The sequence below is a fragment of the Mobula hypostoma genome, chromosome 9 (genome assembly GCF_963921235.1).
Source record: "Mobula hypostoma chromosome 9, sMobHyp1.1, whole genome shotgun sequence".
Taxonomy (NCBI): Eukaryota; Metazoa; Chordata; class Chondrichthyes; order Myliobatiformes; family Myliobatidae; genus Mobula; species Mobula hypostoma.
In genome coordinates this window covers 135,344,060-135,358,723 of record NC_086105.1, presented here as the reverse complement: position 1 = coordinate 135,358,723, position 14,664 = coordinate 135,344,060, and the positions used below count along the sequence as shown (strand labels likewise).

General features: G+C 39.6%; 1 protein-coding gene across 2 annotated transcripts in view; it reads left to right on the top strand.

The window, feature by feature from the left end:
* zc3h7a (zinc finger CCCH-type containing 7A) overlaps nucleotides 1-14,664 on the top strand; it is a 106,448-nt gene that overhangs the window by 73,257 nt on the left and 18,527 nt on the right. For both annotated transcript variants that reach the window (XM_063059237.1, XM_063059238.1), the window contains exons 13-17: nucleotides 860-1,043; nucleotides 3,492-3,653; nucleotides 7,518-7,723; nucleotides 9,400-9,500; nucleotides 12,946-13,127. In XM_063059237.1, the coding sequence (XP_062915307.1) occupies nucleotides 860-1,043; nucleotides 3,492-3,653; nucleotides 7,518-7,723; nucleotides 9,400-9,500; nucleotides 12,946-13,127 (835 nt within the window). The remainder of the gene's footprint in view (nucleotides 1-859; nucleotides 1,044-3,491; nucleotides 3,654-7,517; nucleotides 7,724-9,399; nucleotides 9,501-12,945; nucleotides 13,128-14,664) is intronic.

Sequence of the window (14,664 nt, the reverse complement as noted above, 5' to 3'; positions counted from 1 at the left end):
ATTTTTTTCTGTCACACTGTTTGCTGTTAAAGCATTACTTGTTAGAATACAATGCACCCTTTCATTACTGATTAGTTGCATTCTCAGTAAATGGCCCATTTTACAAATTTCCCCTAGACATTAACCCTAGACAAAAATTGACATAATCTGTTGTTGCTTTCACATTTTGAGTTTATTTTTCATGAACAGCCAGATAGCCTATTGCTGTGCCTACTTCTTATGAGTTAATTGTGTCTCACTTTGACTCAGTTGCTGCTAGATGGTCCATTCAGTATTGTTCATTCTCCACTTTAATGCTGTGCTGATGGCTGGCTACTTGTATAACACTTTTAAGATGGAGTTAAATGTTAGCCAAACCAGGTAAAGATGAAAGCTACTCTCCCCAGATGGGGAATGAATAAATCAGATGCTGTTTTTTTTAAACAGCATCTGTTCTATCTTTTGTGGTCATGATCATTAACTGAGTTTAAATTTCACAGCTGTGTGCAGGATTTGAACTCTTACCTTGAATTAGTAATACAGTAATTTAGCTACATTTACCCCATGTAAATGGATTATTTATTTGTAAGTCTTAAATCATTACACTTTGAATTATAACATTGTTATTCTTTGAGAGATTTTCTGGCTTTCAGTTTTAAATGAAATAATTTTGATTTACATCGCATTAAGACTTTTGAATACTTCTTCCATTTATAATTTAAAATCAAAACATTACATCTTATCCAGCCATCAAAGAACACCCTCACCAGAGCAGTGAAACATGCCATTTACGCCACGGTTAAACATTCACAAACTATTTATTTGCAGTGTTATATTTTCTGCAAGGTTCAAAGAATTTTATTTTTGTGTTTTTTAACAGCGAAATAGTACAAGTAGCCTTTTCGTTAGTAACAGCAATATAGGAGTTATAGGTCAAAACGGAAGTGCCTTTTCAAGAGGAACAGAAATGGGAACAACTGAATTATCCATGCAACCATTTGGTGGAAATCCACTGTCAGAAACACATGAATTTAAACAGGCCTGTTTGTCTTGTTTCAAAATAGGTGAGAAAAATCTTATCTTAGTTATATTATTCAAATCTTTTCTATTATTGAAATAAATATTATAAGTGCCACTTGCATGACTCCATTTATACTTGACCAATGAGATGTACTACTTTGTATCTCTACCAGCAGGCAAGCATTTTGTGTATCAAGGAACACTTTTTCAATTCTCTAAATAAATGTGGGGTGAGGGTCTGTCCCCATTCGGTAGATAAAATAACTCAAGCACATAGTTAATTTCAAGTCAATTATTATAGTCACCCATCAAAACTAGTGATTTTGATTTTGGACAATCTATTTTATTGTTGTTTTAAGTGGCCAAGAACTCTCATAGGTATTGATGAGGTCAGACAGAATTGTGTCTCCTTTTATTTTTTTGCTGTGCTGTGTTTGTCTGTTGTACCACTTCCAATACTTCTCTCTATTTTTACCTTGGCGGGTTCATCATAATCCCACGAGTTATGGGCCTTTATTATCGTTTCCACCACGATTTGCCAACTCCACATTACTGCATTAGCATAATCATCACAGAATAAAGAGAGAGAAGGAAACATGGCAATCCTTTGGGAAAACATTCTCAGGAAATATTGCATTAAAATGACAAAATAATGAGAAGAATTAAAGTGCCAAGATTTACTTATACTCTATATTATATTACTTTACTCTATATTATATGAAAGATCCAAAGCACATCTGCTAAGCTGTCCTACAGCCGAGTGACACAATGAAATGATTGTAAAATAGTTAATTTCTCAAGTTTGATATACATTTGGTGCTAAGAAATTAACAAATAGCATTAATCAGGTGGCCATTTGCAATAGTGTGAAAACGCCTGTTTGTCAATTCTAGAATGGGACAGCTCATTTAATTTTCAATCAAATACTGAATTGTGAAGCTCTATCAGTGGAAGGAGGGCAACAAAAATGAAGTGGTTCTATTAGCTGAGGTAAAGTAAATAAGAAGTGAGTGTTTAGGTTAATGTTCTGATTATCAGACAAATGATTAAGTGCAGTGCACATTTGCTTCTGATTACAAATTGTTTAGCCACTTGATGTGCTAAGCATTTTGTTTGAAGTCTGCTTTATACAGACTGGTATCGCAGTTTTTGTAATTGATTTTACACATGTTGATCTGCCCATACCTTTCTCCAAACTATTGAAAATACCAATGCTCCAGCTAACATCGCACATTTGAAATAATTGCAACTTTTGTATGGATGAAGAAAATGGCTTGTATTTCTATAACAACACACACAAAATGCTGGACCGACTCTCAGGCAGCATCTATGGAGGGGAATAACCAGTAGGCGTTTCAGGCCGAGTTCTTCCATCATTTGGTGTGTGTTGCTCTAGCTTTCCAGCATCTGCAGAATCTCTTGTATTTATGGCCTGCATTTCTATAGTATAGTACTGTGCAAAAGTCTTAGGCATGTTTGTTTATTTATTTGTTTGTTTGTTTGTTGAGACTCAGTGCGGAGTAGGCCCTTCTGGCCGTTCGAGCCACTCCGCCCAGCAATCCCCAAATTTAATGCTAGCCTAATCACAGAACTGTTTACAATGACCAATTAGCCTACCAATCGGTACGTCTTTGGACTGTGGGAGGAAACTGGTCCCAGAGGAAACTCACCTCACACGGTCATGGAGAGACCATACAAACTCCTTGCAGGCAGTGGCAGGAGTATACCTAGGGTTCCTAAGACTTTTGTACAGTACTCTATTTGTCAACATGGAACAGAGAGCAAGTTTGTAAATCTGGCAGGAGCAAAGGATGTTGGGAATGATGAGGGTGGAGTGCTACGGGAGGTGTGTGGGACAGGTGGCAGAAAAAGAGTGCCAGGGCAGGTGCAGACACACCCAGCCCTGAGACTCCAGGCAAGATCATTTGATGCCAAACAATTGGTTAATTGATAGCTACAGGATATATTTCTAGTGCTTCCCACTCCCTTCCCCTTTTCCCTACCATGATTCCCCTCTCCCTGCCCCCTTCCCACTCTCAGTCCACAATAGAGACCCATATCAGAATCAGGTTTATCATCACTCACATATGTCATGAAATATGTTTTTTTGCAGCAGCAGTACAGTGCAATACATAAAATTACTACAGTACTGTGCAAAAGTCTTAGGCACCTTGGCTATAGTTATATATCCCTAAGACATTTGCAGAATACGGTATCATTCGCAACTATTGGCTGCCTTAAGTGGTTGACAACTAATAAAATATCGCTGTCCTCATTTGAAATACTTCAAATAGTTAAGTGTTAAATTCTTGTCATCTCTTAGCCTGATACGGTGAAATATTAAAGTAGAACTGGCTGCTAAACTGTACTGTGCAGTATAGAGAACAAGGTTTAACCACAGCACGAGAAACGATTCCTTGGCTATGCCTTGAGAGGAAAAACAATTTTTTAAAAGAAGTTCTTTACTATGTCAATCTTTCTACTGCTTTCAGATCCCAAAGGATTGACTTACACCTATACTGGAGAGGGAGAACATAAATGTAAGAAGGATATTTTAATTGGTCGACTGAAGAATTCCGACGATAGGTCTTGGAAGAAGATACGACCTAGGCCAACAAAAAATCAGTATGTGGGACCCTATTACATATGTAAAGGTGAGGAGTTATTAGGTAGTATATACATAAAATATATAGCTCGTGATAGCTTCTCACGTGACTTTTGGAAAGCAAAATAGAATTAGGCGTAAAAGTATTGGCTGCTTTAAGCATTTCCTGATGACCACTCACAGCCTTCTGCTAATTTATATTACACCACTTTTGACACAAGCTCATAATTCCCAGAAAATACAGCAGAAATGATGATGGTATTGTCAGATGCTTAAAAGTCAATTTTTTGAATGTGAATGTTGCTGTTAAGATTACCATTGATTGCCTAACCCTGGTGACCATCAACAAGATGGTCCTTCGCTTTAGTGGTCATGAGGTTGATCAGCCTCCTGTTATGGAGCCATGGAAAGCAGGACAAAGAACCGAAAGTGACCTGATCACACAATGCACTTCCTAATCTCCATCTCCACTGTGGCTACTGGGCTGAAAAATGGGTCTATTCATGTAATAGTCTTTTCATTTTAAGTCTGAACAGATTCCTTTTCTCAAAAACAAAAACTTGTAAGGTGCTTTGCATTGTAATTCACAGTAGTACTGCCATTTTTAATAATCCTTCATGGAAGCTTCACTGGGTTTTTCTGCTTTTTTTTTCCCCTAATCTTTCATGTTTTAGCTTCATACCTGTTTTACATTTACGCCTGAGTACATTTCTGTGTTGAACACAGTACAAACATGTCTCCTTGTCTTTGTCTACAATCTGCAAAGATAATGGCAGTCAGGGTTGACCTGTTTGCTTTGGTATCAAGGCAATGAATTGATAATTGACTCCTTGCTCTCAAACTCAACAAAATTTAAAATAAATAGTGTAAAGTTACTTCATCTTGATTCCTTTTTGAATGTAAGCAATAGATCACACTTAATGTTGTCCGAATCTCATAGCCAGGTTTTAGGATCCAAAAAATAAAAATTCAGATCTTGGTGGTACATATCGTTTCTATCAGAATTAGTTTGTTTTTGATGTTGCAGTTTTATTGTTGAATTAAAACATTTCTAAATGCTGATATGTATCATCAAGATCTGGATTTTTATTCTTTACTTCTTTAAGACCAGGTTATGAGATATAGGCAACATTAAATGTGCTTCAAATCCAGATGAAAGTCTAGATATTTTGGCTATGCCGTGAGGCTATGAGCAACAAATTTACTTTTTTTTGTTTTATTTCATCAAGATGCCACGGGGTGGCACAGTAGTGTAGTGGTTAGCGTAATGCTTTATTGTACTGGTGACTAGGATTCAATTCCCACCGGGGCATTTGTACGTTCTCCCCGTGACCACATGTGTTTCCTCCTGGTGATCCGGTTTCCTCCCACAGTCCAAAGACGTACCAGTTGGTTGGTTAATTTGTCTTTGTAAATTGTCCCGTGATTAGGTTAGGATTAAATTTGGGGTATTGTTGGGCAGCGCGGCTCAAAGGGCCGAAAGGCCTGTTCCGTGCTGTATCTCAATAAATAAAAAATAAAGACACACACACCGTGTATGTACGCAGAAGTTGTTGGAGGAACTCAGCAGATCAGGCAGCATCTAGGGAGAGGAATAAACAGTCCAACATTTCAGGCTGAGACCCTTCATTAGGATTTCATCTGTCTCAGCCTGAAACATCAATAAACGCTGTCTGACCTGCTGATTTCCACTGGATTTCCAGCATCTGCAGAATCTTTTGTGGTTATTATTTGTAGTGTTATGTACTTTGTTTTGCATTGGAGGTTCAAGCTAAAAGTTATTTAGACTACAAAAAGAGACATATATGTTTTGCATGTTTGGTTACACCAGTGGTCCCCAACCACCGGGCCGCAAAGCATGTGCTACCGAGCCGCGAGGAAACGATATGATTTGGCGATATGAAACGATATGAATCAGCTGCACCTTTCCTCATTCCCTGTCACGCCCACTGTTGAACTTGAACGCAAACAGGTCATCAGTTGGTCATTAACCTACAACTGCTGGATGAGTAAAAACAAACGTCACTTGAGAGTACTTAGTGGCTAGCCGTATTGCTAAAGCTAAGAAGCCTTTCACTGTTGGTGACGAATTGATTCTGCCTGCTGCCAAGGACATGTGCCGTGAACTGTTGGGAGAAACTGCAGCTAACAAGATGGCACAGGTTTCTCTTTCAGCTACCACAGTTTCAAGGAGAATCGATGACATAGCGGAGGACATCGAAGCACAGCTGTTGGAACGGCTTAACGAGTCGCCATGGTATGCTATCCAGGTCGACGAGTCTACCGATGTCGACAACAAGGCAACACTGCTGGTTTATGTGCGATACATATTTCAAGACGATGTGCACGAGGTTACGTTGTGTGCACGGCCGCTGCCAACTGGCACAACTGCGGCAGGACTATTCAAGTCTTTGAATGACTACATGTCAGGCAAACTGGACTGGTCATTCTGTGTTGGGATATGCACAGACGGGGCTGCAGCTATGACTGGACGGCTGTCTGGTTTCACTACCCGAGTCAAAGAAGTTGCTCCTGAATGCCAGTCTACACACTGTCACACACAGGGAAATGCTGGCTAGCCGAAAAATGTTACCTGATCTTAACAGCGTATTGAGTGACATTGTTGAAGTTATCAATCACATTAAAGCAAAAGCCCTTAACTCACGTCTGTTTGAGCAGCTTTGTGAGGAAATGGATGCAGAGCACAAATGCCTTCTCTTACACACTGAAGTCAGGTGGCTCTCAAGGGGGAGAGCCCTGGCCAGGGTTTTTGAGTTAAGAGAGCAGCTACAGAGATTTCTTTCAGGAAAAAAGTCACCACTGGCAGCACACTTCAGTGACGAGGAGTGGATAGCAAAACTCGCTTATCTGTGTGACATCTTCAACCTGCTCAATGAACTCAATTTGTCACTTCAGGGGAGAATGACAACTGTCTTCAAGCTGGCAGATAAAGTGTCTACTTTCACAGCCAAACTGGAACTGTGGGGACGGCAAGTGGACAGGGGCATATTTGACATGTTCCCAACATTAGCTGGGATTTTGGGAGAGACTGAGGCTGCACCATCCTTCTCACAGCTGGTGCGCGAACACCTATCTTCGCTGTTGACAGAATTTGAGCATTACTTCCCAACCACAAATGACCCAAGACGTGCAAAGGAATGGGTCCGTGACCCATTTGTGAATGTCCCCGGTGAATCATCCATGTCAGCATGGGAAGAAGATCAACTCCTCGAGCCTGCAAATGACGATGGGCTGAAAAGCATGTTTGACATAACATCTCTGCCGGCATTCTGGATCAAAGTCAAGGCTGAATATCCTGAGATAGCCACGAAAGCACTAAAAACGTTGCTTTATTTCCAACATCATATCTCTGCGAAGTGGGGTTTTCGGCAATGAATGCAATGAAAACTGCAGAATAGACTGGATGTAAGGAACCCCCTTCGATTATCGCTGTCTCCTATCACCCCTCGATGGCACCGTCTTGTTGCAGGGAAACAAGCCCAGGGCTCCCACTGATTCAGTGATATTGGTGTGTTGCAATGATTTTATATGTTCATACGAGGAAAATATGCGCTGTGTGTTTAATATCCAAACGCTACTTAAAATGTTATGATGCTATTGACTTATAAGTGACTTATAATTGAATTATCACTATATTCATGTGAGGAAAATATGCGCTGTGTGTTTAATATTAAATTTATTAGATAAACCCTTTTAGAAATGAAATTGAGTGTATCAGCCACTTATAAGTGACCTATCACCTATTTTCCGGTTGTGATTAACACCCACCCCCCATCGGCCACTCCGGAAGAATATTGTCAATATTAAACCGGTCCGCAGTGCTTAAAAGGTTGGGGACCCCTGGACTACACAATATACGGTTGGCAGATTTATGTTCTTCTGTTTTTTTCAGATGTTGCTGCAGGAGAAGTGTGTAGGTACCCTGGTCACTGCACATTTGCATATTGCCAAGAGGAAATAGATGTATGGTCCCTAGAACGGAAAGGAGCATTTAACCGTGAGCTGTTGTTTGATCCTTTTGGAAGTGTCAGGAAGGATAACTTAACTGTTGCCAAAATTCTACAGGAACACCATGGAATTTTTATGTTTCTTTGTGAGGTATGTTACATATATTTCATTTTAAATTAATCTTTCACTTTTTCCTTGTTAAATCTGGCACATTGTTGCATTTGCCATTTGTAGTGGGATAAGAATGGAACAAAAATCAGTGCAGTAAAGAGAATTATTATTTCCTCAAAAGCTATGCGAGTGAATGGGAAATGAGTGAGGAGGTTTTGAAGTTTTTCAGTAAAGAGATTTTACAATTGGAAATTATTGAGCCATGTCATGTTGGACTCCAGGCCCACTCCTGTCATTCATCTCCCAAGAGGTTCCACTAACTTTTGTGGCTGAGTGGCTCCCCGTGTTCTGGGGACACTCAGTGAGCTGGAGCAGTCTGTAAGCTGCAAGTAGAGCTCGGGCAAATGTCGTCAGCAAGCCTTTTCCAATGGAAACCTTTAGAAATAATTCAAATACATTTGAATGATTTTTAGATTCAAAGATAAATTTAAAACCGCATATACCTTGTACAAAATAATTTAAAAACATTAGATTGTAAAACATACAATTTAAAAAAACACTATTGACTTTACCTAACTTTAAAACTGAAGTTTGATGAGTCCATTCAAATGAAGGGGATCATGACATGCATCAGCCATAGCTGATGTGAAGGTAAGGGTCAGGTAGGAAATGCATCTGATTATTCTGTTCAGTACAATCAGAACCATTACTTGTCTCAAGGTGGAGCCCAAGAGATTAGATAAACCACTGTCTAATCTCCAGCACAATCCTTAACTCTAAATTATGCCGATGTTCTTTGTGGCTGTACAAAACTGGCAGTTAGAAAATAGCATGCTTCAGTGCATTGGTTCTATCGTTGCAATTTCTTTTACGTTCCTTTGCCCTCTTGAATCTTGATGTAGTTTCCTTTTCGGTATCCACCCTAGAGTTTAAAACTACTGCAGTGTACTTCCCTCCCACTGATTATTTTATTGTTCTGTGAGGGCTTTGGAAAGTGACAGGTGCATTCTCGAGAAGTAAGCTGAGAAACAGCTGTGCCATTGAGCTGTGTGGAGAATTGGCATGGAGTTGTTCAAGTAATTTGTATCTTTCCCGGCAACTTTCCCAAGCATACTTTAAGTTTAATGTTTGGCACCCAAGATCAGAATTGTTAAAACCACTGTAGTTGAATGTATATAATGAATTTTCTTTTCACCGATTATATTGTGAAGTATTTAGAGTATCCTAGTCTCATAGCCCATTTCTTGGGGAGATGGCAGTTATTAAGATTATGTGTGTATCTTGGCTCATGGGGAAATGCCACAGACTGGCAAGCCCCACTGTTAATAGTGATTGTGACTAAAGCAGTTTTAAGGACTCTGCATTTGGCATTATTGCAAGGTGCCGAGGATCAAGTATCTGAGCTGCCAATCTAAATGGCAACATTTTAAAGCAGAGATTTATCACAAAGAATAATTGGAACAATTTTAAGAAGAAAACAATTGTAAAAGATATCCTATTTGAAGTTATATCTCTTTATTGACTGATGAACTTTTGAATTACAATTTAAATTTTGCAAAGTTTTAATTTGTACAAGAACAAAATTTAAATAATATTAAAAGCGCAGTTTAAACAATGGCAGTTATTGTTTAAACTGCGCTTTTAATGCATTACGAAGTAGGCTCCAACATGAATAATAATTCTGTAATTAATTACCGTGTTCTTTTTCACTTCAGATATGTTTTGATAACAAGCCCAGAATGATACACAAAAACAACAAGGATAACCAAGCCTTCTGTTCCAATCCAGATGCCAAGCATTTATTTAATAAGAAAAAGTAAGTACATTCAGTACTAAGACTGTAAAAGTCATTAGCAAAGCTGTAACCAATCCATTTTTTTTTAACTTGCAAGTACTTGGAAGTGTTCTGTGCATGGTATGTTTGGATTGATACATAGATCATCCATGAAATAATTGATTATATTTATTCCCATAACCATATACCTCCAAATCTTTCCAAAATCATATTCATTTATGTTTTGTTTTGGAGATGATTGATAACAGCATTGGTACTTTGCTAGGTTAGGAAGAATAGTGGTAAGTTAATAAGAAGGCCTGTGTAAATTGTTTTATTAATGAATACTGTCGTGGAAAGGCCTAGGTAGAGTGGATGTTTAGAGGATGTTTCCTGTAGTGGGAGAGTCTAGGACCAGAGGGCACAGACTCAGCTAAGAGGGACGTCCATTTAGAACAAGGATGAGGAGGAATTTCTTTAGCCGGGGGCGGAGGTTGAATCTGTGGAATTCGTTGCCACAGGTGACTGTGGAGGCCAAGTCACTGGGTGCATTTAGGATGGAGGTTGATAGGTTCTTGATTAGTCAGGACATGAAATGTTATGGGGAAAAGTGGGAGAATGGGGTTGGGTTGAGAGGAAAATGGTCAGCCCTAATAAAATGGTGGAGAAAATTCGATGGGCCAAATGGTCTAATTCTGCTCCTGTGTCTTATGGTCTAATAGGCAGGCAGCTTGCATGCCTTGTCGACAAGAAGCCATTCCAAATCGTCAGCATGTTTCAATGGAGAAAGCAGATCAAAGTTGATCAAGAATGGATCCAAACAGGTTTCAAACACCCACATGCTAAAATTATATTTAACATTGCTGACTCAAACACCAAAACCGATTTGACCCAGAAACTATCTTGTGTTTGTAGTTCATTGAGGCACAATGGAGCTTTGACCAGAACTGCAAGTACATGTTGAGTATCCCTTATCCAAAATTCCAAAACCCTGAAACCTCCGAAATGCAAGATTTTTTTGAGCACTGACGTGTCACAAATGGAAATTCCCACACAGTCCAGGGAAGGTTTCCAGGTGATGCGCATGACTCTGTGCAATACTGACAGTTCTGAGAAGTGACCTCACATATGTAATGAACAGAAGTAAATGCAAAATTTAAAAAAAAATAAAAGGGTAAAGCAAAAAATAAAGATCTCAATCATGTATTAAAAGAATGTGTTCGCCATTGTCGGAATGAACATGTGCTGCTTAATGGTATGCTGATCATAAAACAAGCAAAGGTCTATCACAATGAACTGAAGGTAATTGTGAGTGTTCAACAGACCAATTGCGGAAATTTAAGAAAAGGTACAGTATTAATTTTATAAAGATTTTAAAAATGCTGAAGATAAAGCGTGTGCTTGCTGACCGCAAAACAGCAGGAAAATTCATTGAGTTTGTGAAAATGGGCACTGATGAAAATCTAACACCAGGACAAGTCTACAATGCTGATTGTTTTTATACCTTACATAAAATATTATAGTAATCAGTGAGCAAGATTGCATAGAGGCTGAAGGAATTCTTCCCAAGGTTGTGTTGAGCCCATGGGCAATGCCAGTGTTTCCATTTGCCAAGAAGAATGGGTCTGTCAGAATCTGTGGTGATTTTAAGGTCACCATCAACCCAGTACTGAAAGTAGATCAATGCCCTCTGCCCAGGATAGAGGATATCTTTGCAAACCTTTCTGGAGGAAAACACTTCAGCAAAGTGGGCTTAGCTGAGGCCTACATGCAGATGGAGATAGAAGAAAAGTCCAAAGTTTCCCACTGTAAACATTCACAAAAGGCTTTATCACTATAATAGGCTTATTTTTGGAGTAGCATCTGCACCTGCACTCTGGCAGAAAACTTTGGATCAGGTGCAGCAAGGCTGCCTGGGTACTCATTGTTACCTGGATGACATCATTGTTATTGGTAAGGATGACAAGGAATATCTCCAAACTCTCGAGACTGTTAAAATTCTTTAAACCAAGCATCACTTACTGTGGTCACACTATTGACGCATAAGAATTACACAAGTGTGCTGAGAAAATTCAAGTAGTTGTGAATGCCGCACGAACAAAGGACATGTCAGAGTTGTGGTGCTTGTTAGGATTTGTCAATTACTATAACAGGTTTCGACCAGACTGGCTACAGTGCTCCACCTTTTGAACTCATTACTACAGGTTGGGAAATAATGGCAACAGACAAAGCAGTCTGAGGTGGCTTTCCAAAAGTAAAGAAAATGGTGATGTCAGACATTGTACACACACGTTATGATGTACGTTATCCAGTGAAGCTTGCCATGCATTGTTCAGGATGCCAACACATCCAGAAGAAAGGTGTCCAGAGCTGTCAGAACCACTTATGGAGGAGGCTCCAGAACCTGAGACTGTTTCAGAGCCTCAAGTATCTCCTGCCAAGCAGAGTGACCTCCCTTTGTCAGGAAAGGTGTTATCCCAAAAGAGTAAGAAATCCTCCACAGCGATTGAATCTTTAGCCTTGAGTGGGACAATTTAAAATTTACAATACTGTGCTGTGGATGTCTATATAAGAGATGCATTGAATAGTATTCTGTGTATATTCTGAGATGCATACTATATTGAGTTGGAGTTCATAGCTATGCAGTAGGGATTGGTTGTGTATTTAATACTTCAGTAATATTTGAGTAATATTGTAAATATATTGTCTGAGTACATATTCTTTATTTGTTTAAATAATTCATTATGTGAATTACATACGTGAATTGCATACGTCATGAAACTACCACATGATACGCGTGCACCTTGCTTAAAGTAAAAACAAAACTAAGACCTGTTCTCCTGGTCTCCCGTCTTTTATTTGCAATTGGTTTTTAAGTTTTGGAGTTACAAAACATAACATATGTGTTATGTACAAGGCAAAGACTACTTACATATATTCAGGGTCAGAAATGATGGCGATCCCAGGCTATCTCATTATATATATTCCAAAATTCAAAACAATCTGAAATCTGAAAATCTTCTGGCCACAAGCGTTTTGGATAAGCGGAACTCAACCTGTATGTCCAACATTCTGTTAATTGTGCAGCAAAAATGTTAGGAGTTTCCAGAACTTGCTATTGACGCCAGGTAGACAATCTCTGAAGAGTATTGATAATGGCTGGGGTCACCTGTCTTGTAAAGACACTGCCCAGAAGAAGGTAAACCACTCCTGTAGAAAAATTTGCCAAGAACAATCACGATCATGGTTAGAGAAAAGAGTAGGAACAACAGCATGAAGGGGGTCTTCCCCACAAGCAGACTAAGGACAGATGGCAGACCACGATTGCCCACGTCATACAACATTGCAAGTAATGAAGGAACAGGCCTCTTAAAATGACTGTGCTTGTACTATTCTAAACTCTTACTTGCATTTTATTTCTTTGCTTTGTAGAATTACTGAATATATTATGGTTTTCTTATATAGAATTCTCTCATCTTTTAACTAGGTGCCTCGTTCACATTCTTCGAGAAACAACAGTGAAATACTCTAAAATTCGACCTTTTGACAACACTAAACTACTTGATCTCTGCCGTCATGAAGTACGCTTTGGTTGTAATAGAGAAGATGAATGTCTCTATGCACACAGTCTAGTAGAACTGAAAGTCTGGATAATGCAACACGACACAAGTAGGTGCTCTAACAGAGGCTGTTATTTTCTTTTGATACTGTGCTGTTTTTCTGTATTCCCCTGAGATTATTTATTCAATGCATTCTGTGAGTTCCGTGTAATTCTGCCAAAAGTGTACATCCATTCTGATTATTTTTATTTCCTTGTTACCATAGAGCAAGGGTTCCCAACCTTTGGCCAATAGCATTAAGCAAGGGGTCCGTCAACCCCAGGTTGGGAACCCCTGCAAAAGACCCAAGTGCTTTTTGGAGGGTGGGTGCAGAGTGGGAATCACAGGAGCTTTGTGGTTTGTGCATGGCTTTACAGCACCAGCTGTAAGATTAGGGTTTGATCTTTGAGTTTGTACATTCTCCCCATGACTGCCTGAGTTTCCTCTTGCATTCTAAAGATGTACAGTTAGGCTTACTGATTTGTTAGCATGCTGTGATGGTACTGGAAACTTGGCGACACTTGCGCGTTGCCCAGCACAATCCTTGCTGATTTGACACAAATGACACATTTCACTCTAGATTTCGATGTACTTGTGACAAGTAAAGCCAATCTTTCTCTCTCTCTCTGTGTGGTCATCGAGTTTCCTTTGTCCATTGTTCATTAATGAGGGATGCACCTTTGCTGTTTTCTATTCCACTTGTACCCTTCTGGAATCCAGTGAATTTAGAAGACCTTCAACCAATGGGTCCATGAATACTCTTGAATACAGACCTTTAGGTTCTAGCAACTTGTCTTTACTAGACCACTGCTATACTACAATAATGAATGCCTACCGTTCCATGCCCAAACCACATTTCGGGAAATCTGGTCACTTGGATGTCCTCTTCTTGCCTACTTACAGACAGAGGCTAAAGAGCGAGGCTCCAGAGATAAGGACACCAAAGAGGCAGTCACAGGAGGCAGAGAAGCAGCTATGGAATTGCTTCAAGTCGGTGGATTGGGCCATGTACAAGGAATCATCCGAGGATCTGAATGAATACACCATGGTAGTCACAGACTTTATATAAACAGTCGTAGACAAGTGTGGCTTCACAGAATAATTCAGAGTGTTCCCCAACTAGAAGCCCTGGATAAACCACTAGATCCGCAATCTTCTGAGGGCCAGGTCAGTGACATTCAAGTCTGGCGACCAAGTAAGATACAAGAGGTCCAGGTATGATCTCCAGAAAGCTACCTCATGGGCAAAGTGGCAATTCCAGGCTAAACTTGAATCACTGAAGAATGTTCAACAACTGTAGTAGGGCTTGAATGCTATCAACTCCTACAAAGTAAAACCAAGCGATGTAGGTGACAACAAGTGTTCGCTTCCAGATGAGTTCAATGCCGTCTGTGCTCACTTTGACTGCCTAGGATATTTAACACATCCGGTCAGGATGGCACCTGTGTGCAACACTCCTTTGGTCGACATCTTCTGGATAGACCATGGAAACCATATATTTCACTTCTTTTATGTCTTTGTTTGTTTTTCCCCTTGCGTGTGATTCTGGAACTGTTGGAGCCTGTGATTTACAGTTTGGAGAATGTTTGGGTGTTTCAGCGCTCTGC